The sequence below is a fragment of the Melanaphis sacchari genome, unplaced genomic scaffold, assembly GCF_002803265.2.
Source record: "Melanaphis sacchari strain LSU unplaced genomic scaffold, SCAv2.0 Contig2_pilon_pilon, whole genome shotgun sequence".
Classification (NCBI taxonomy): domain Eukaryota; kingdom Metazoa; phylum Arthropoda; class Insecta; order Hemiptera; family Aphididae; genus Melanaphis; species Melanaphis sacchari.
In genome coordinates this window covers 788,514-811,687 of record NW_020271173.1, presented here as the reverse complement: position 1 = coordinate 811,687, position 23,174 = coordinate 788,514, and the positions used below count along the sequence as shown (strand labels likewise).

The 23,174-nt window shown below is 26.4% G+C and overlaps 1 protein-coding gene across 1 annotated transcript; it reads right to left on the bottom strand.

The window, feature by feature from the left end:
* Window positions 1-666: 666 nt before the first annotated feature.
* On the bottom strand, window positions 667-22,326 carry LOC112596092 (apolipophorins). Its single transcript, XM_025341585.1, has 45 exons — window positions 22,171-22,326; window positions 19,806-19,874; window positions 19,505-19,707; window positions 19,231-19,419; window positions 19,009-19,158; window positions 18,693-18,879; window positions 18,287-18,548; window positions 18,016-18,181; window positions 17,593-17,925; window positions 17,211-17,361; window positions 15,626-15,842; window positions 15,473-15,545; window positions 15,224-15,403; window positions 14,709-14,894; window positions 14,450-14,637; window positions 13,793-14,053; window positions 13,524-13,720; window positions 12,589-13,446; window positions 12,321-12,526; window positions 12,022-12,216; window positions 11,688-11,911; window positions 11,482-11,626; window positions 11,270-11,423; window positions 10,985-11,200; window positions 10,691-10,917; window positions 10,362-10,541; window positions 10,128-10,280; window positions 9,893-10,055; window positions 9,634-9,830; window positions 8,787-9,007; window positions 8,417-8,721; window positions 8,074-8,201; window positions 7,877-8,005; window positions 7,507-7,807; window positions 7,221-7,429; window positions 6,636-6,869; window positions 6,440-6,570; window positions 6,172-6,344; window positions 5,497-5,680; window positions 3,313-3,518; window positions 2,480-2,601; window positions 2,254-2,365; window positions 1,934-2,040; window positions 1,326-1,543; window positions 667-757 (listed from the first exon to the last, which is right to left on the bottom strand). The coding sequence occupies exons 1-44, from the start codon at window positions 22,235-22,237 to the stop codon at window positions 1,352-1,354; spliced, it is 8,751 nt and encodes a 2,916-aa protein (XP_025197370.1). The 5' UTR covers window positions 22,238-22,326; the 3' UTR covers window positions 667-757; window positions 1,326-1,351.
* Between the last annotated feature and the right edge of the window lie 848 nt (window positions 22,327-23,174).

Below are 23,174 nucleotides of genomic sequence, written 5' to 3'. Positions count from 1 at the left end.
AAATTGTTTATCATCGATGACGGTATAAAATTATATAAAAATAAAGTAAGTTCCTAAGAAAAAAAAAATAATATATAAGGAGCCCAGCAAAATTCTGCACCGGGCCCCGAAAATCATCGAGCCGGCACTAATCAGTGAATCACATATGTTTCATTGCTTAGTTTAACATGTGGATCTTTAAACGATTTTAAGAAGTCTTTGTTATTATTACCTTTAATATTAAACTAAAACTCCTAAGTATCATCAAATTATTTTGTTTGTTTTTTTTAAAACGTTTAGAAATAGAAGATAATGTTTTATTAGGCATGTTAGTAAATATAGGTATTGAATATGTTTTCAAAATATTGTTAAATGTATGTGCTGTCCAGAGAACGCTAATATATAAACATTTGGTAAAAAGTGTAGGTAGGAATGTCTACAGTTATTAATTTTTGAATCATAACAAAAAATAACCTACATTTTTCAAAGTAGGTAGGTATTCGGACACCAAGAATGGTGATTGTTCATGAAGAAATCGTTAGGTACTCATTTTCAATACAGTTTCAATATTTTATATTTTTTTTCTTAGTAGATATGTAACAATTAACAAATATACCAATAATAACTACGGTGACAGCAATATACTAATTTAATAATAATTATAACAAATTTAAACTTTTTTTCTGCGGTGATACATATTTTTGATATAAAAAATACATATTAAACAATTGTCGATTTAAAACTGTAATTTGACAAAAACACACATGTTGTTGCGTATCTGTAAACGGAAATAAAAATAATTAATATACCATTTTGAACGGTTATTGACGTTATTGTAGACAATACTGCACTCAGGCACAGATCCAGAGTAAAGTTCTGGGGAGGGAGCCCAAACAACTTTTTTATATTTATTTTATTCATAATTTAAAATTTTTGTAGTAGGTATAGTCGTATACATAATCATTTTAATAAATAAATGAATGATTATTTAATATAATACAATATTTATAAATTAAATATTAAAATCTAAACGTCTATTTACATTTTTGCTTTTTTCGATATATATATCCACCTAGTATAATATGTTATATTTTATCAGACGTATATACGATTTGAAATATAGTAATATCATAATCTGTAGAATTATAAAAAAAATTTGAGAAATAATATGTCTGGGGGGGGGGGGGACTGGACCCCTAGGCCCCCTCTCGATCCGTTCTTGACTGCACTATACGCCAACACGGTAATCGGGAATACCCGGCATTCGGTGTAGACGTGTAGTTACGTTAGAAATTAAAACGATTACAAACAAAACTTTTATCGAGACGTAAAAAAAATATCGTTACCTTTATATAATTCTGTTTTTCATAAATCAGTTCGTGACGACAATACATTTCACATACGGCATCACACCACTGTACAGTGAACTGGAACAACTTTTCTCGACAACTGAATCACTATCGGACGTACTTACGATGGTCTTACACAACGAATGCAATAAAGTGTTTACTTGTGAACTCGTGCTTTGGTCCAAAAACCGAGAATCGTACATGGTCCCACTTGTCTGTAAGACACACAGAAATTATAACAGTTGAATACAAACAGGTAATTCGTAAAATTTAATATCGTCTTGGTCAGAGACGTTCTCTGGGAGGGTGGATGAATTTGGCGAATAACCTTATTATATGGGCTTCGAATTTCCCAAATTTGATGGCATGCGTACATTAGGTATAATTGGTGCATACATTATGTTGTATCGTAAAAAATCATTAAAAAATCAATATTTATTTTAGCCATTATATAGTTATGGTTTGGTTTTTAATGCACACATTTTTTTGAATACATTTCATTTACACTTACAAATTATCACCACTACTTAAAAATTATCTTTTCCACATAGAAACGTTACTACTTTATAATTATTTTTATTATACTTGAATTTTATTTTACTAACCATTAACACCAAATCCGTCTCTAATGATTTGTTATAAGTATATCCATTGTCGCTGTTTTTACCACTTGGCGATGAAATTGTATAAATTGTGTTTTCACCACTCGCTCCTGGAAAAATAACAAATTATGAGAACAAAATATTATTATTATTTTTTACTTGATAAATGATAAATAATCTGTCTTTGAAGACCTTTAAACTTACGAATATATTATATTGTATGCATATCAATGTATATTGTATGAATACACACATAATATTATGTTATGATTAGTATAATTATTATACGAGTACGTTAATATTTTAATACAAAAGATACTCACCAAATGTTTTGTCATCCGAAGCATCACTCAAATGGATGGGAGCAATCAGGAAAAAGGTAATACCTTGTTTCGTATACCATGACGATACGTAGTTGAACGTATACTGAGATACCTACAGTGCGTGGCAGTGTATTTTTAATCGATTGTCATATTATTTTGCATAGTAAAATATGTATATGTATATTATATATATATTTATTTATTTATTTATTGAGTAGGTACTTACGTCTATTATGGAACTTTGGGTATCATATAGCGATTGTGCAACGGACAAGACGACTTTAACAGCATTCGCTCTGTACGGATAATCGGCCGAAAGTTTGTACGCTTTGTCTTTTGAATTTTGACCTAGACATAAAATCATAAATATATTTCTAACAGTCTGATACTTCGATAAAGTCTTATATTTTTTGTACATTTTTATCGGTTTGACGTATCATTATTATTATTATACATCTTAATTTATATAATATAGGTGTATTTAAAATTAATTTAATGTTTGACTGAAAATAAAAAGCGACCATTGAATTGGCTCCCAACATATTTTTTAACAAGAGGTTCTCTAAATATAAAAGTTGAAAAAGTACGCAACTTTAATATTTTTAGCGACACAGTGCCGGATAACTGTTTGAAATTATCTAATTGTTAATCTAATAACGCATTAAACAGTCACAACCATCGTCATTTTTATACTATTTAACTATCTATATGTATATGAGAGATTTCACTGTTATCATTAAACATAATACTCAGAGTTCGTCGCAATCCGTCGAAATTTATTTCATTTTTAATATAAATGTTGAGAGAGTCAACTCAATGCATAAATCTTGGGAGCCAGTTCATTAGCTCCTAAATAAAGACATACAGCGTATGTTATTGATATGGGTATGGTTGAAATTATTGTATTAATTTAGTCTAACTTGTATATACTTGTTATACTTGTATAACTTGGCATATAGGTACCTAAAATATTATCAATATTTTTTTCGATAACAATTTAAAACAAATTACATTCTTAATTGAATAGTCCAGCAATAAGTTAACATATACGCATCTTACCCGTAACTTTTTTAAACGATTGAATAAGCTGAGATTGCAGTCTACTTGTTTTTGAATCGTCATCTGTAGTGGTGATCTGAGTTTCTTTCCATTCCGGCATGTCACTCAATACTTTTTCATAGCTATCATCCTCATTAGTTGTATACATATGAACTTCGGAATCTGTACTTTTACCAGAGTATCCAACAAGAATAAATTTGACGTCACTGAAATTTAGACCAAAAATAGTAACTTTAAAAATTAAAATTTTAAAGTGATTAGTATTGCTTAGTTTATTCGCTTAATACTATTATTAGCTACAACTTATAAATTAATAAATTTATGAACATTTAAAAAGTGTACGCATGTATTCTTATCAAGAACGGTAAGTGATCATAATAATTTTACTAAAGAAAAAATAAATATTATTATGCAGCGTTTAACATATTTTTGACAAAAAATTTGGAATACTTTTGTTTTAACACACAGGAACCTGGAACAGACTGGGTCGCTGTTGTGCTACTGTGCATCTGCACAGTGGACTGATATAATACATTGGTGATACGAGTATAATATAATATCACCCAGGCTGGTATAAAATAACCCGATGCGATTGTTGAAATAAAATTGTCTTAATAGAAAGACTTGAGTACTAATTACTGTATGTTATTATATTAGATTTAATTTTATATAAGTTTAATTCTCTGCGTATTAGATTATTACGTAACATGTAAGTCTGTTCAGGCCATACTATTGTTATAAATTAGCGAATTCGTTTACTATTTTTTAGGCATGTAATATTATTTAACACATTGAACACGAAACTATTTTGATGATGTTTCTTTGCTATAACAAATGCTGTGTTCCTCACCTAGAATGTTAGACCTCTTATTTACATAATTATGCATCATACGAGTACATAATAGTTATGCATTTACATTTTCGTTTGTTGATAGATAACTGATAATTAATTGTTGTTTGGGTAAAATTGTGCAACCCGACTAGTCTGAATATAATTATGGATAATATATGATATATGGTATATTTACACACTAAAAATCTATAGTGGGGCTATAACCCTTTCCCCTTGCAAAAAAAAAATAAAAATATAATTGATTACTCTACGCTTATGAATAGCATTATTTTCTATAACGTTGACAACAATGAATATTTGTTGTGACAAATACCATTGACAATAGTGTGCGTATTATTGAAAATTAAATGTGAATTATAGAGTAATATTACTCTATGATCAAAATATAAAATATTTTAAACAATTTTATTTCTTAACTACAGATAACATTTAACTCAGCTGATTTTAACTTTTTATTAATTTATTATTTATTTTTAGTCACCACTCAATATATAAAATAGTGTAAAATTCTACCAAATTTTTTTCTTTGATGCTAAATATTTTCAATGCTCACCATGATTTTTTTATTAATGTATTAATTTGATAGATACACTATGATAATAAACCCATCCTTGTGGGAAATTTTCACTTAAAAAATCAGTATAAATTTGCAAACTGTTTCCAATAATCCAAAGCAAAAAAAATATTTCATAAGTTTATTAGAAGTATCTATCTTGTTAATTTTTTTTTATTTATAAGTTGTATTTTAATCTTCATATTATTTAATTATTAATTAGTAATTTGAAAAATGTTGTTATAAATTATTTTCAAAAGTATGAGTAAAAAGAAAATTGTTTACCTTGCAATAAATATATAATACATCTTAAAGGGAATTAAACTTAAATGATGCAATAAAAAAATACAAACATCTTTTACTTAAATGTTAAATTTGAAAACTAAAAACTAAGAAGTAAAATATTTTTATACACTAGTTGTTGGTTATTTTGAACGTTAGGGGAAATATTTTATCATAAAACAGTGAACCCGATTGGGTCTCATCCTTCTCCGCAACTCATTCTATTTTTCCGTTACTAGAAATCAACCTATTCTAATAACTGTCATGCTTAATAGTTAATACTTACCTGATTGATACGGTTACTCAACATTTGATATTAATTATGATTATAGTAACATTTATCACACTTTTACTAACTTAATATGTGCCTTTACCCTGTATAATCAATACGTAAATAATGCGTTACTTTTAAGTTGAACATATTTCAACTCGGACAACATATTACACAATACAGTATGAAGGCACACAGGGTCTTAAATGATATAATCATATTTACTTTATTCCATTTTTTTTAAAATTGCTCGTAATTTTTTTCATTAAAGGATTTAATATTTTTGAAAATGTTTGTTCAATTTCTACGGCCTCTTCGAACAAAATCATTATATCTGCTGCGTCGTTTGGATCAGATATTTGGACATTAGTCGTAGCGTCTAAAGTTCTTTCGTGTATCGATGTCGTTACTATATTGTAAGAAAAAAATAACATCGATAATTTAAAACGCATGAATCTATAAGTGTATTATTGAAAAAAGCTATAATTATTAAATTATATAATTATTAAAACTATAAAGTATCATATAGATTGATTATAATTTACGAAACGTCCACTCAAATACATAAAGATTTTATCTTTATCAATACAGTATATACATGAATGTTTAGATAAATTTAGAGACCGGCGTCATAATGAATGGTGCTCATAATATATAAAAGGTGTCAGACTAGGTTAAATTATTGCACTATTGTAGTATTATAGCACGGATGTATACTGTCATTACATTGAAATATTTCTATATTTACCACAAAAAAAAATATATACTTATTGCTTCACCTAAGCACCTATACTAAAGTAAAAATTATATGAGATATTCAATAATTTTTATATACATTTTTTAAGTGAACATTTTAGGACATTAATAAGAACTATAATGTAGATGCTTGAAAAAACTTACTGCACATATCAGGAATATTACAATTTAACATAAAGTTTTGTCTGGCCATGCTTACGTAAGCTTTTGCCACTAAACAAGCCTTATTCAAACTGTCTTGTTCAGATGTAGCCGAAGAAACGATTTGATTGCAAATCGCTCTATACGATGTTGGCGCAATAATTTGGAAAAACGGTCTATGTATAAAAAAAAAATTATAAGTAATTATTATCTTCGTTTCTGTTACCTGCAAAAAAAATTAACTATATTAATTAATGAATTATATGTTTACTTTAAACTAGATTTTCCAGAGAACAAGCTGGAACACAGTGATTGATCGGTTTGTAGTAAATCGGTATTAGTCGGTTCAGTATTTCCTGTTTGTCTGTATGCCAACAAAAACGATTCCATGTCATTGGATAACTAACATGAAAATAAAATTTTAAATAATACAAATTTAAGGTTTGTATTTTTTTATCATATTTTACTTCTCCGTTAGGAAGTTTGAAGTCAAATTTAGGTTCTTGATACATTGATCCTAGTAAACCACGCACTTGACCATAATAGTATCCATTAATAAATATTTGAATAATATTGAAATCTAAAGTGCATTTAATACTGACGCCAACAGCAATGTCAATTCCGAAGTAATAAACATCCCTCCAAGTTTTTAAGTTATCATTCATAAATGGAAAATTAACATCTTTGTCATTTACAATAACCTGTTAACATAATTTAAAATTAGAAACTAGAATTTGATCAACATCAAAAATTTATGTTATTAATAAAAACTAAAAATATTACATACAGTAATACAAAAGGCTTATACCGGAGGTGATTAGAAAAAAATAGTCATAAATCTAATTTGAGTATTTATATGTATAAGACTGATTGGATATTAAATAATAAAATATTATTTTATTTATAAACGTTGTTTAATGATATTTTTAAAGAAGAAATAATGTTTCGGTATATTATAATATCCTATTTACCTATTATTTTATTTGTAAATAATTGGCGTAGACAGCAGTATTTTATATAATATAAAGATTTATAGTTATTTTTTTACTTACATTTCCTCCAGAAAGTAGTACGTATGTTTCGTCATTATGAGTTGAAATCGATAATTTTGTTAAAATGTTATCCTTGTAATATGCAAGTATTGAAAACTTGTTGTTTATAAAATCCTCAGCCAGCGTATAACATCCAGTGTTTGGCATAAAGCTATAGGGCTGACCATTGTATGTAATTATATTGACGGAGTCAATAATAACACTTTGAACTATACAAACGACAAAATATATGAAGTGTGAGTTAGTAATTTTGAATATATTTTAAAAATGAATATGTGTACATTACCATCGTACGGTGGTATTAAATTCGATGGATTCAAATATTTATGATACAACTGCATATTATATTCATTGAACTCAAATAACAAAGGATTGTCATTAGCTGCATATTGGAATGTATTTGGTGAGGTTATGTAAAGAATAGTCTGGCCAAAGTTGAAAAGTTTACGTAATGAATTATACATTTTCATTGCTGTGTCGTGATCCACGTAAACGGAGAAATTAAATATCATTGACTTCACGACTATAAGTCCTTTATTTCTTAGAGTTATTATCTCACTTTGACTCACCGGTATGTCATGTATGATCTATACGATTAAATTCAAATTATACATATAAATTGCATACACATATAGTTATATACACATATTACTTACATTATCTATATACTTATCCAAAGCTTTGATAAAACTAGCAAAATCTAAAGTTGGCGATGACGCTTCTAGTTCTTGCAAATATTTGTGTATTTCCTCCCATAATTTTTCTTTGAAAGGATATGATTTTAACTACAAATAACCATTATAAAATATATGAATATAATTATAAATTTGATTTTATGCTTAAAATATTTTACTTCTTCAATTTGATCACGTAACAGGTCATAAATAGATAAGTTTTTGATATAATCTTCTGTTATGTCTTTAATGTTATTTATTGTATTTTCAAGTTTCTCGATTGCTTTCATAAATTTATCCATAACACCTAATTAAGAAAACAAGATCTAATAATTTTTTTAATCTTTAAACGAATTATCTAGGATAAGATACAGTTTGTTTTAAATTTAATTAAGAACTATATGATTTAAAGTGAAATCATCAAGTAAATAATAATTTATAATATTATTTAACTATAAGCTATTATTGAACCAATAGGAAGACAATTTTTAAAATGTATTTAATCAATAAAAATTATCTCACTATCATAGTATTCTTTAATCGAACGAGGTTCTGATGACTGCATGTCATTCATTGGTTCGTTAGTATATAGATTTAATTGTTTTAATAAGTCCCGTAAAGTAATCTCCACTTGATCGATTAATTCATCAATATCATGCTTAAATTTATTCATGAGTATATTTGCTTGTTTTGAACAATAATTATACATTTTCTTTAAATAAATTTCCATTTTTTCATTTAGATATCTAATTGCGTTTACGAAGTGGTGGCTGTTATGATCAATGAAATCAATAACATCGGAAAATACAGCTTCTATAGTATTTTTTTTAAAAGCAGATAAAATACATTGCGTTACCTATAAAATAGATTATATTATATTTTTTAAATTTACATCAACTTTGGTATTTGTGGTATATAATCGTCTTCCGAAACTTCTTTAATTATTTGTTTAAACTCATCTCTCGTATAATTCATCAATGCACGATATTGTGGTTGGGCTTTTCTTGCTTCATGCAAGCGTACTTTACGCTGTTGTTTGGCAACATTAATTATATTTTTCATATTACTGTGTATACTTATAAATATTTCAATAAATTGTCCTTTTAATGATTGCTAGAACATAAGGAATGTGTAATTTTATATTAAAAAAAGTGGACAAGTAGGTACAGTCGAGTGTACTTCATAATTTATTTAATAGTATATTTTAAAATTAGAGAAAAATGAATCATTTTTCGTTTAAATGTATAATTTTGTCAAAATTTGAACTTCAAACGTTTATAAAAATGATCGTTCCTTCGATGTATTTATAATATTTTTAATTAATTACTAGAAAGACAATTTTTCTGGGATTTTGAATTAAATTTTAGTTTTTTGGGTAATCTTAATTTTTTTTTTGTTGTTAATATTTAAAAATATAAATAGTTTAATATAAATCTAAATATTTTAAAATGTTCATACAATATAGTAAATGTTATATAAATGCTAAAGTAATAGTCTAAATTATTAAGAAATAAATTAATATTTTTACTCTTAACCTCAAAAGTAACTACTAAATTTAATTTATTACTAATAAAAATATTGAAGTTTAAAATTGAAACATTTTTATTACTCCATAATGCAGAAAACAAAATAGTTAATAAAAAATATAAAAAAAACATTATTGTAAAATCAATAAATTGATTACTCCGTTTAGTCTAAAAAAAATTCTTTAATCTATACTATACACACATTGAACATACCCAAATTTCATTAAACTGTTCTGAACTCAAATGGTTACTTGTTTCCCACCAATTTTGTTCGTCTAAGAACTTTTTTACGTATCCCACAGGTACGACGTCTTTTCCATTGTTTTGAATACGAGTAGCACTAATAACTGCTGATTCATCCATAACAAGAGAACCTTCGACCATCAGCTGTTCTAAACTTCCCGTTTTATCTAATAAAAATATACATAATTTAAATTCAAAATGAATTATCTTCCCTAAAGTAAGCACATACTTTTCCATCCCATTATGTATTTGAAACTTGGACTTGAAGTTAACGACACTTCAAAATTATATGGGCGATCATTGTAATGTATGTACGAACGTGTATTCAAAATTCCGTCTTTAACCATGATTGATGAATCAACATCGATCACGGCAATATCAAAAATGTTGATCTATACAAAAAAAGTAATAAAACTAATATTCGCATACCATATATTAGTGATTCAAATAAAGAGGGTACAAACTTTGTTAGTAAATCCTCTAGGCACAAATTCTAAATGTAGTTGAATCGGTATAACATCGTTATTCGAGTCAACGAAACGTACATCTAAATATTGTCCCCATTTCTCATTTGAAATATACACAGAATCTTTTAATCTATAACCTAATTTCATTCCCTGAATAAAAAAGTAATATAGTATTATTTTAAGACAATTATTATTGTTTCAAACGTATAATTTAATACACAACATGCTTACATCGCTTTTAGCTGTTAACGAGGCAGAATACAAAACGCCACTATCTTGAACGTCTTTATTCAAGCTAGTATGGAGTTTTAATGTTTGCTCTGTAGTGGGGAAAATATCAAGTTCCATTTGTATATTTAAAGGATTTTCCGTGCTCTTAAACATCCGAACATCGGTTTTGACACCCATTGCCTAAAATGTTTTAAGTTTCATTGATTTTTTTTATATATATACATTGGTACAAGTTAAATAATATACATTTTCATAATATATTTGATAAGAAGCTTCAAAAGTAATGATTTTTATTTTTTACCTACATTTAATTAAATTATTTATGTTACCTTATCATTAAATGTTGGCACACATATTTTTATGTCACTGGCTGTAGAAAGTCCATCTTGAAGTGAATAATAAGTATTTATGAACAAGGAGCTTTCAGAATTCGGGTTTGTTTTAAAATCTAACCACAATTTTCCCGAATAACTCAAATTGTATCCTCCTTGAATATCTTCTAAGTTATAATGCGCTAAACCTCTTATTTCACGTTGTTTATTTAAAATCCTAAATGCTAAAAATTAATATATTTTTTAGTAAAATATAATGTTTATATAATTAATATGCATGTAAGATCCAACCTGTTTTTTCAGTATTTATAAGCCATTTAAATTCGTACGAATCAGTTAAACCTTCTGATGAATAAATTTGAAGAGTATGCTCTTCATCTGATGAGTAATCACTAAATTTCTTATAAGATTTAAATTCTAATAAATTTTGGTTATCATTTGTCAAATAATGAAAAACACTCGGGGAATTCACTTTAAATATTAATTTATAAGACCAATCGAATAAACCTAAAATAAAATTATTATTATTATTATTATTATTCATTAATATATTTTTTTAATTTTATTAATTTATACTTGTTATATCATATTCCAAATTCATAATTATTTTTTGTTCTTCATCATCTATTTTGTGTATTTGTCTATAATTAAATGCGTGTTTAGTGACTTGCAAAAGTTTTTGGTATAGAATTTGCCGATCATTATGTTCCAGTGCGATTTTGTATGCAATCTAAAAGTATATAATAATGTTTAAATTATGTCTAGGTGGAACTAATTATCATAAATACCTGTTTCCCATTAAAGGATTGTTCATCTGTGTAATTTTTGTACATTATTTCAAAACTAATGGGTTTGAAATTCTGTGATTTATCGTAAATACTCTCTCCAGACACACAAAATTCACCATCTTCTAGTATTAATTTATACTTGAACCTTTTATGATTGTTAATTCATAATTATTTATCATATAATAATAAAATGTCAAAAGACTTACTTTTTAGATAGTAAAACTTGATTATTAGATGTGTAGCGAATTGTAGCAAATCCACCATCTTCAATTTCAGGATCAGGCTTATTTTTTACAGATAAGTGAACATTTTCTAAATGTGCTAATGGAAAATCAATGTTTCCACTGAAATGGATTTGATTTCCGTTTAAAAGCATTTTTCCATTTGCATTCAAATAGTTTGAATTTTGATCATCACTGGGCCATAAGACCTTTAAAGTCCAAAATTATAATTTATTTTATTTTAAAAGTTATTTTCTCTCATTCTCTTTATCTCAAAACAAAAAATTGATTGAATATTTTGATAAATATTAAAACGTACCTTAGTATCAAGTGAATACGTGTTTTCTGTTTCTAACCAAGCATGTACTATCATATAAGACTTATATTCAGAGTCGGGAGAATCAAGATTAATATTACAAGTAATATCATCTGTTAAAATCTCTATATTAACTGTAAATGTGGAACCATCGTTAATATCATAATTAAGAGCATATTCGAAAGAATCGTCTGTAGACTAAAAATAAAACAAACAAAAAAATAAATATTTTATATCAAGTTATATGTTTAATGTAGTTTTTACTGTTTAACAATAATGAAATATTGGAAATGTATACCGACCTTATGTTCCGTCTTAATATGATATCGTCCAAATGTTTGCGGATATATTGAATTAAATTCCAAATTACTGCCTTTTTTATTTTTATTTTGAATATATTTTAAATCTCTATACCCAGTATTTGATGAGTCCGAAACAAGAAAATGTTCTAAAACCCCATTAACGAATAGCCCTGTTTCTTCAGTCCTTGGCAGAACAGTGATGTTAGCTTTAAACATGATACCATATAATTAATATAAGCAAAATTATTTATTCTATATAAGTGCTCACCATTAAATGCCGTATCGAAGAAATTGGAAGCCGAAATATTTCCGTGTATAGTGGGTTCACTGTTTTCAATTAGTATGTCACAGTTTGCTTCTAAATATTCATTATCAAAGCGGATATAATTATTACTTAAGAATACAAATGGGGATTTTATATGAAGTTCGTGAGATGTAAGTAAATTCAATTTCTTGACATTGTATAGTAAAGCAATAAATTTGGAATTTGGTTTATTATAGCTTCCATCAGTTTCCAATTGTTGATTGGCTTGTTCATTTCTAGTCATATCTAAACTGAAGTCCAATTTGAAAGTTGGATAATCTCCACTAAGAAGTCCTTTCATATTAATAGTAATATTGTTAGCAATTAAACTAATATCCCCTAAAATTCCCTTGTTTTCAAAAGTAAGCGACCCTTGTAAAGAATGTCTGCTCTTTGGAGTAACAACAGCAATGTCTCTTAAAGTTAATTTAGTTGGATAATTACTTTCAGGATTCGTATTACGTTTCACGAGAACATGTCCTTCTATGTCAAACACAGGTACGAAATCATGTTTGTTTTTTTTAGTGCTCACTTTAGCTTCAAATATTGGTGAATATTTTATTGTTTCAGCATCCATCTCTTCACATATTACTCCAGCACTAAAAACGTGCTGGGAATCATCAATATATTTAACTTCTATGGTCTTTTGTTCATCGGAATCAACTAATGTGCCTTGTAGAGTTACTTTGGTGTATGGAGTTTTAAACTTCGCTAATAATACTTTATCTGATTTAGTATCATAAGCAACGACTAATTCCAAACCACGTTTGATGTCTGTATTCGGTGTAACAAATATGAACTTAATATATTTTAGCGTTGGTGCTATAAAATAATTATAACAAATGATTGATTGATTAATTGTTGAACATACAACTGATAATTACATATTATATACTTACACTTAAAGTCATAATTTCCTTTCACAACATATTTAGTTAATTTTTCATCGACTTTAAAAATTTTTAAAGAAAATGACGATGGACCAGAAAATGGTAGTAAAGATTTTAAATCTCCGTTCCATGGACAATCATAATTAATGAAAAACGATAATCCTGTAGTATCCTTAAATTTTTCAAATGTTCTTGTAAAAGATTGCCTAGAAATAAAATTGTTATTATTCATGTATTTTAAAATAAATATTTTATTATATTTTCCTCGGGTATATTACATTTCAACACCTGTAGACAAAAGAGGTACTTCAATCGATTGACTTCCTTTTTCTTGTACTGTCGAATAAGCTCCAGATTTTATAGTTAGTATATCCATAACGTCTAAGGGAAGTCCATAAACCATTTCAAAACCTCGTTTTTGAACAGTCTCTAATGAGAAATCAGATCCTGTGGAAGTATGGAGTGAGGACGCTAGTTTATAACCAACATCAACAGCATATCCATCAATTGTTAATATAGAGTTAAAATCAAGTGAACCACTGAAAATAATTATTATAAACTAATCAATTACAATTCATCACAATTAATTATCATTAATATATTTTGTATATTTTATTCATTTTCTTAGTCCAATATATAAAATAAGCAAGTGAATCGTGGTATAATATATAAACTAAATAACAGCGACGTTTTAAAAATTGTAACCTAATAATAAAAATCACAGTAATACACAAAATATTGGTTAAGTAGAACTATTTAAATCATATATATGTTTTAAAGAAAATTGAACATTTGCTTAGTCTATTCATGAATAAATATCACTTTAAAATTTTACTTATAAAACATGTAGTCATGTTCAAAATATGAAATGCTAAAATTTACTTATATAATAAGATACATTTTTATATTTATGATAAATAGTTTTAAATACTTACCTAGGTATAAATTTGAGTGCAAAGTTTGAATTTTCTGGATGTTCAAAATAACTTTTTAAGTCAATCGTAGTAGCTATATCAAATTTAATTGCTGACGTAGCCTTGATTTTTAAGGAAACTGGAAGTCCAGAACATGTTGCGTATTTATTGTCGAAATCGACAATTGGTATTTGTTTCCTTATATTCAACTAAACATATACGTAGTTATTAAATGATCGAGTAGATGTTTAACAAAAATAAAGTTAAAATAATTATTTACTTCTATGTTTTTTTTGTCAGTCATAGAATTATCAAAATTTTTAAGTATAGCATCAATTATATGTTGATAAGTAACTTTTTGTTCAAGTCCTTGGAATGTAAACCAACCAAGATCATTTCCGAATAATTTAAGTGCTATATCAATATACATTTTTTTCATTTCTTCTTCGGGAATATTTTCACTAGACTGCAAAAAATCAGTGAATAATATAACTTGTATGTATAATACACTCCTTATTCTAGCATGTATTTATACTATATGACATTTAACAGAATATTTCAAGTTTTGTTAAAAATCTTAAATTCTAAATATTTTACAAGTGATCATAACTTAAAATATTTGTCGTAATAAAATTTTTTATGCCTGAATAAAATATAGTTCACGATAAAAAAAAGGCATAGTGTCATGTGATTAAATAATATAAGCTGTTTAACTTTAACAAGTTATATGATTTAAAAAACAAAAATGTTTTAATTAAGAACTATTTATTGATATATTATTAATAAATTACTTACTTGTTCAGAATACGATTTAGAATCTACACCATTCTGTTCCCTATTCTTAGCATAGTTGATTGCCTGAGTTATATAATTTTTAATATCATCGAAAGTAGATCCTTTACTTTTTGCAAAATATCCTTCGGGTCCAAATAGTTTTTCCAATAACGGTTCCAAATTTTCAAAACGGATATCAATCTAAATTATAATATGGATTAGTTAATATAAGGAATCATATTAATTAAATACAAGTATTATAATGTTTACATCAAAAACATCATATTGACGTCCAAATATGATCGTTTTAAGTGATGCCGAAGAAGATCGTGCCAAAAAAGTCCTTTTAAAAATATGTATGATTAATTAAAGAGTTTTAAATTCAGTTAATAGTTATACTGTAATAAGTAAATATTTTATTACTTATATGAATAAATAACTTCTCCGTCAAACAAAAATCCACTATGTATTAGTGGACATTGATGGTAATATTCCAATTTCTTTGAATAACGTAAAATGTCATTAAGTGGTTTTTTTGATGACTTAGTTATAATTCTTTCATAAAATCTTTTTTGGTCTAGTTTATTTTCATCTCCGGTCGTCTGTAAGTTACTCAAGTAGCTAAGTAAGTAAGCTCGGACTAAAATGAAAACAATTATTATAATGTCATAACAAATATGTCAGTTTTATTAATATAAACGTATTGTAATTAGAAGAAATATTAAACATGTATGAATATTTTTACATAATATTACAGAAGAAATATAAGTTTTAATTTTCTGAAATCTCACATATTTTCTGTGATTAATGATCACTGATCATATTAATGGATTCTCGCCTAAATGTCTAATATTTATTATAAATAGTAAAAATAATGTATTTAAAGGACATCATAACACTATTTTTTTATTTTCATTTTAAGTTTTTGGTGTATTATTGTAGTCAAAACAATGAAAAATGTTTTGGTAAAAATCCAAAGTTGAAAAAATGATTATTCAACGATAAGATAATAATGAGAGTAAGCTAATGAATAGCCTCGTGACGTCATAGTGCCGACGAGTGAGCAGCCGCCTACTTCTTACGTGTAAAAGTAGTTTGATTTACACAATTACACGATAATTTTAATAACTTAAAATAGTATTTCAGAATTTTTTTTTCATATGTGGTTAAGACTATAGGGTGATTTAAAATTGAATACCTATATCTTGTTGTTGTATACATATTAAAAATTATAATTTAGTAAAATTATTGAGTTTGCGATTCGTGTCGTATACTCGTACTCGTATAATAACCAAATTTTACGAAATTGACTATAATAGTTTTATCTATTACAAAAAACTAAAAAGTATATCAAAATTATAATCACACCATTGTCGTAAACACAAAAAAAAAGTTTAAAAATATTATATTTAACGATTGAAATTGTAATCGTTGTGTTAATCTAAACATTTTTGTACGTAAAACATACATGCACCGCTGTTCCGACTTCGGCTCTATGACATCATATCAATGGCGGATCCAGGGGGGGGGGTAATAGGGTAAATACTCCCCCTTTAGCTTAAGTTAGGTTACCCACTAACAATAGAATTACGATAAATTGTCAATCGAGGCTTGGCATGACGATTTATTAACCCCCCCCCCCCCCCCTGATAAATTTCTGGATCCGACCCTCTATCACATACATATTTTCAAAGGCCTGTATCACATTGAATAATTATTAGAGTTTAGGTGTGAGACCCGCATCATATTTTTTAGAAAATGACATACTTTAAATCTAAGCAAACTTGTTTTTAGTGTTGTGATGTCCTTTAATTTGTACGAACGAATATCTTTATTGCATTGTTATGGACGAAAAAATTTAGCATATTAATATAAGAAGGTAAGTATATGTATATTTTTTTATGTTAATTGGTTGTTTTGTGTTATCTTAAAAATCACATCAATTAAATATTAAATCTAAAACAATAATTCTCGATCAAGTGATATAAACGTTTTTTATTAATCTTACTTTGAAGTTGAGTGTTTTTGTCATCTAATACATTTTTTATAACAGACGCTTTAGAGTTGGATGGATTAATGGCAAATACTTTGAATGCTAAAATACGTGATTCGGAATCTTCCATGGTATCAGTAAAAATGTTTTCACAAGCTTTCTCCACCTAGATATAAAATGTAATTAATTATAAAGATTTAAAATTTACAAATTTATTACTTATAGATACAATATTGTTATCAAAATTAACCAAATAAGTATATACCTTAATTTGTTTTTATAATTAACTTAACGATAATGATATATTTGACTCGTGAAATGGAAAAAATAAATATAATTGAATGTAAATTTTATTGTATATGGACCATAGATCGCAATTTAAATTTAACACACGTACCTTCGAATTTTTAGCATAGGTTTTAAGCATAGCTAATGATGCTGCTTTAATCCTTTGATTAGTATTTTTATCCATCGTAATCTGAATAATCAAATCTTCTAGATCACTATTTATGTATTGCGCATAGCCGATACCTTTTAGACTAGCAATAATTAGATCTTCGTCGTGAGCTGATAATGAATCATGGCCCACATTCTTTAACGGAGCTCCTAAATTATTTAAAGTATTTACTACTTCAGGGTTATTAAAATCTTGAGTGTCTTGTAAGTATTGTCTTAACAAAGCGCCAACTCCAAGATATCCTTCTTTTAAAGCTCTGTCATTGAGCAAGCTCTAAAAATAATTATGACATTTTTAAAATTTCTGTTTCATTTTCAACGATAACACACAAGTAAAATGTGAAAAATATTTTATTAAATTTACTGATGCTTTGACCACTGCCTCAATGGTGGGGTGTTTTGCATTTGCCAAGTTATTAAACCATGAAATAGTTAATGAATCGCTTAATTTATGATTTTCTATGAGTTCTACAACAGCTTCAATAGATTCACCGCTATTAGCAGCCATAAGAGCATTTATGAAAATTCCCCTACAAAAGTATTTTTAATGTATTATAATAATGATTTAAACATATTAATATTATTTTAATTGATATTTTAAATAGTAGGCATTTTTCATAATTTTATTAACATACTCTGCAATTTGGGTATACTCAGATTCACCGCTATCACTCATTATTTGCTGGAATGCAGAAAGTATGTCGTCCTTTTTTGCCACTTTTAACAATTCTATTAAATTTGAAAAACTATTGCCACCTTCTATATCGACAACTGGCTCGAGTTTGGTCAAAGCCAATTGAGTTGCAGCAACTAACGCATCCGCATCAGCCGATCCAATTATTGCAGCTGGTTTTTCAAACATTATAGATTGGCTTTTGGTCAGACGGTTTAATGAAACTAAAATTAATATGAATGTGTTATACGATAATATATTTAGCATATAAATATACATTCATGTCTCGTGTATTATGTATGCGTATGTGCATGTGCATTTATTGGGTTATGTGTGTGTATTAAAAAGTTAAAAATAATTTTTTGTACTAGGATTAATCGTTGATATTTTTGCTAATTGCATGGTCATGGAAGCCATTATTTTAGTTACTACGTCGATTGCGCCAAACGGTTGATAGAGGAAAGTCTCTTCATTGATGACCGATATTAATGCGGAATCTTTTATTTTGATTTTAGAACGTTGAACGGCTGTTGAGAATGGAGAATCTTCATAAACCTGTACAAGTATAATTCAAACAAGATATTAATATATCAACAACTTAACTTGCTCGTCTATCGTGTTAATTATGTAGGTGTATATTATATATTTATATAGTATATATATATATATATGTTGTATTCTGACCGGATACGATTGTGCTGATGATAATCCCAATAAATTGATTTTTTCGTGCCCCGTGCATTGTGTAAGATCTTTCTCTTTCATTATAGTGAATTGCGAGTTCGACAATGTCGAAGGATAATATGTAGTATTGCACGTTCCTTGAACATCAGTCTAATTGCATATTAATTATAATATTATAATATTTATTATAAAAAAGATAAATTATAGGGAAAAAATAGGTACCTCAAAAAATTCTTTTTGATCTTCTTGTATCGACGACACTTGCAATGATGATATAATTGCTCGTTTTAAATTCAACGACACAGTAGAATCCTGTGCCATTGAACAGATATTCTGACCAACTTTTCCATTATTGTAAGAAAACAGTACTGGATAGCCTTCTAGCTCCTGCAAGTCTGCTTGGCTATACGCCTGTGCCAAAATATACAACAATTATTCTTGATAATTCTGCAGTTTTGCAGAAAAAAATATTCATGAAATATGAAAATAACCTAACCTTTGATCCTTGAGTTATTACAATATTTTTAACATAAAGGATGGCACCACATTTTTGTGTCCCGATTATACTGGCTCTTCCTTTGATCGATACTTCTGATATACCTTCTTCGGTATCAGTCGGAGCAATAATGGTGGTCTTACCACTAAACACATACCCATATTTTTTGTTCTCATCAAACAGCACATTGTTATTTGAAATTCCTAAAAGTGTATTTTATGATTTATTTTTTGTTACCGATACACCGACCGTGATAGAGCAATGTAAATATATAAGCATATTTCAATATAAATTTACAAACCATCAGTACATTCCGTGGAACATAATGTTAAACTTTCTGTGTAATCCGTAACAGCAACTTGCAAAGGATCTGAATAAGAAAAAATTAACTTATTTTAATTTCAATTATTCTACATATAAGATATTAATTATTTATATTTTTCTATTTTAATTGTACACAACATTCATTTTCATAAACGATTAGATACTTTTTTGCTGTCAATAAATAAAATCGTATATTTTTTTATACAATATTTTCTCAAAAAAAATTACTGAGCTGAATTTATAATCGACCTTTCTTATTACCTAGTTAATTTCATGACCAAGTTTACAACAATAAAAACAGTCATGGTTAAACATACATTAATTAACTCCAAAAAATCACACATTAATTAAATTGTTTCAAAATATATGAATCATTAAAAAAATATAATAAGTCAAAACAATATTCTAAACATTTTTTTTTATATATATATACAAGTTATAACGATAAATCGGTAAAAACTTTAAAGCCAGCGCGTAAAGACTTATAAGTTACAATTTAGAAAAATTGTTTTACAAAAATGTCAGTAATGGTAAAATAACCATCATACAAAGAAAAATTATTATCAGGGTACATGGTACTCGTAGTACTACATTTATATTAACCGCGCTTAAAATAAAAAAAAATTGTGATAGCCGGTAACCCAAATTACGTGCACAATTTTTTTTTTTTACAGAACTGAATTTCATTCTCGTATTTTTCATGACAGATTCGAACTACATGAGTAAAAATTTTAATAAACGACTGGTTTTTGACAACCTTCATTTAATATGTCGTACAATAAAAAATATATAGCTAGAAATATCGAAAAATTGTAATAGATTTTCTCAGAGTGAATAGTGTGATTAGATTAATAAATGGTAGAATGATAATTACATAATGTTATTAACGTTATTATTTGATAAATATATTTAATTATCTACAGAAAACACTATATATATATATATATAATAGATTTAACCAGATTAATTTTACGCGATGTTTAAAAATATTTGAATAAATAAAGAAATCAAATACTTGTTTTATTACTTTCAGGATGAACTATTTTCGATAATATTTTATTTTTTGAAAAATGTTCAATGCATTTTTATTTAGTGTGGATAGAATCATAGAGTGATCACTAATAATCATCACAAAAAAAGAACCAACATGACGAATAATAACTTTAAAAATATAATCATATTTCTAAAGAGAATAAATAATTATTTAATAAATAGTATGATTAATCTGATTACCTTGTAGTATGTTAATTATATTGGGTTACTTATAAAACTACAAAATAATAACTAAAAATATTTGAGTGATTAGAACTATTTAAAATAAAAAATATTTAAGTAAAATGATTTTTTTTTTTTTGAGAATTCTTTACAACAGTGAGTATACAACAAAATAAAATATAGATATACTAATATTTATGTATCAATTAATATCTATTTTTAATTTAATTTTTTTCATTTCAATCAATTTTTATTTCGAATTTCAATATTTTGTTCTAGTTTTACGAACTTTAAACAGTTTGAATCACAATTTTTTATCAAATATGTATAACATTACTTATATGTCAACATTATTTGAATATCAACTAGTATTTTGGAAAATTTTTGATACTTAAAAACCTGATCAACTTAACTGAATATTAAATATGTCAATCGTATTTCATAAAAATCAGGTTTATTGCAAGAAAACCACTTACGCAATTTGACTTTGATTATGATTTGTGTACGCAATTCGGAAACACCGATATGACTTATTATAGTATTGCAAATATTCATGATGTACTCGTAAGTACTAGTACTAATGCATTATTTTTATTAAAATCAATTAAATAGTAATATAAATTTAATAATAAATCTTCGGGGTGCTAAAATTAAATTGGATACCGTTATTGTATAAATATATATAACCGACAGACGGAAATCACACGCCTACCTATAGTTTCACCAATCCAGGTAACTACGACAGTAAATAATCACTTATTATCTTAAATTAATATTAAAAAGAAACATTTTTATACATATACATTATACGTATATATATTTGTATGGGTTCATGTTTTTTGATTATTTAAGATTAAGACTAATAACTAACAAAGTAAGTGTAGGTATACTAATTTTAAAATTTTAAAATACCTACTATGCAAGTATTCAGCCTTAATAATTATTATAAGAAGTATACTTTCATACATTGATAAAAGTATCTAATAGAAATAGCAATAAAGAATGATTATTAATTTAAACAATGCACATTGCACATGCTATGAATAATTTAAAAATATTTTTAGTTAATTTAATTTAATTTATAGATAAAATTTTAATAACATTATTTAAACATAGATACAACTTACTCGAATGTATTGAAAAAGCTAATCCTACTACTAGTGCTAGTAGGAATAACTTTATTAAGATTTTCATGATTAATGAAATTGGTTCTCGCAGTTTATAGTCTCACATGTATCAAGCAAATGAATTATACGACCTTTCCTTTCCTAAAAATAATAAAACTATTTTAAAATGGTATTTATGATTTAAAAATCCCATACAAATCAAGGATATGCATATACCTATTGATAAAAGTAATGTTTAGTTTATTTTGTAATTTAATTATATTTTCTAGGTGGATTGATCAAAAAACTGTATATGGGCCACAACATTTTTTGATTGGTTTTATTCATGGCAAATTATCATTGAATAATACTTTGATTTTTCCATGAATATAAGATGAATTATTATTTAAATATAAATAAAAATAATATATAAATACTTAGGTACTGAAATTTCAGATTATATCTAATTACTGAAAAGATATATTACTAACAATACTTTCCATATGAATATAACAATTTAAATAATATGGAAAATTAATGTATTTGTGGTGAAAATGTTTTCCAATTGTTTAAATAAAAAACAAATAACCAAAGATATTTTTAGACAGTAAGTACATAAAATAAATCACTTAATACACAATTTTAATTTTTTTTTTTTTGTTGATTAATCATAGAACAATATACTTTGAGAATAGATAAGTATAGTTAAAAAGGATATGAAGGTGAAGTATCATTTAGTGTACATTGTAGAGTGTTCATTATATTTTCAGAAATAAATTGTATATTTATTTTTTTTTTAAGATAATTCATAAATAAAGTTAACAAATTTACTTACCTTATAAAATATTTAAAAACCACTTAAAATGAATGCTTTAATTATGAAAAATATTAACGGAAAAATGGTTTACACTATTAACAAAAAATAAAATAGCTAGTACGTATAGCAAACTGGTTAGATTCACTTACACTAGTATTAAAATTTGGCATTTCGAGCTTTTTATATGACAAATTTATGACAAATGAAT

Excerpts from the sequence above, each read along its gene's own strand:
- LOC112596092 (XM_025341585.1), bottom strand. The coding sequence starts at position 22,237 with ATGAAAATCTTAATAAAGTTATTCCTACTAGCACTAGTAGTAGGATTA. Across the intron at positions 13,447-13,523 it reads AGGAAATTATGACTTTAAGT|CACCAACGCTAAAATATATT; the intron begins GTAAGTATATAA and ends ATTATTTTATAG. Across the intron at positions 12,527-12,588 it reads CTTCGATACGGCATTTAATG|CTAACATCACTGTTCTGCCA; the intron begins GTGAGCACTTAT and ends TCATGTTTAAAG.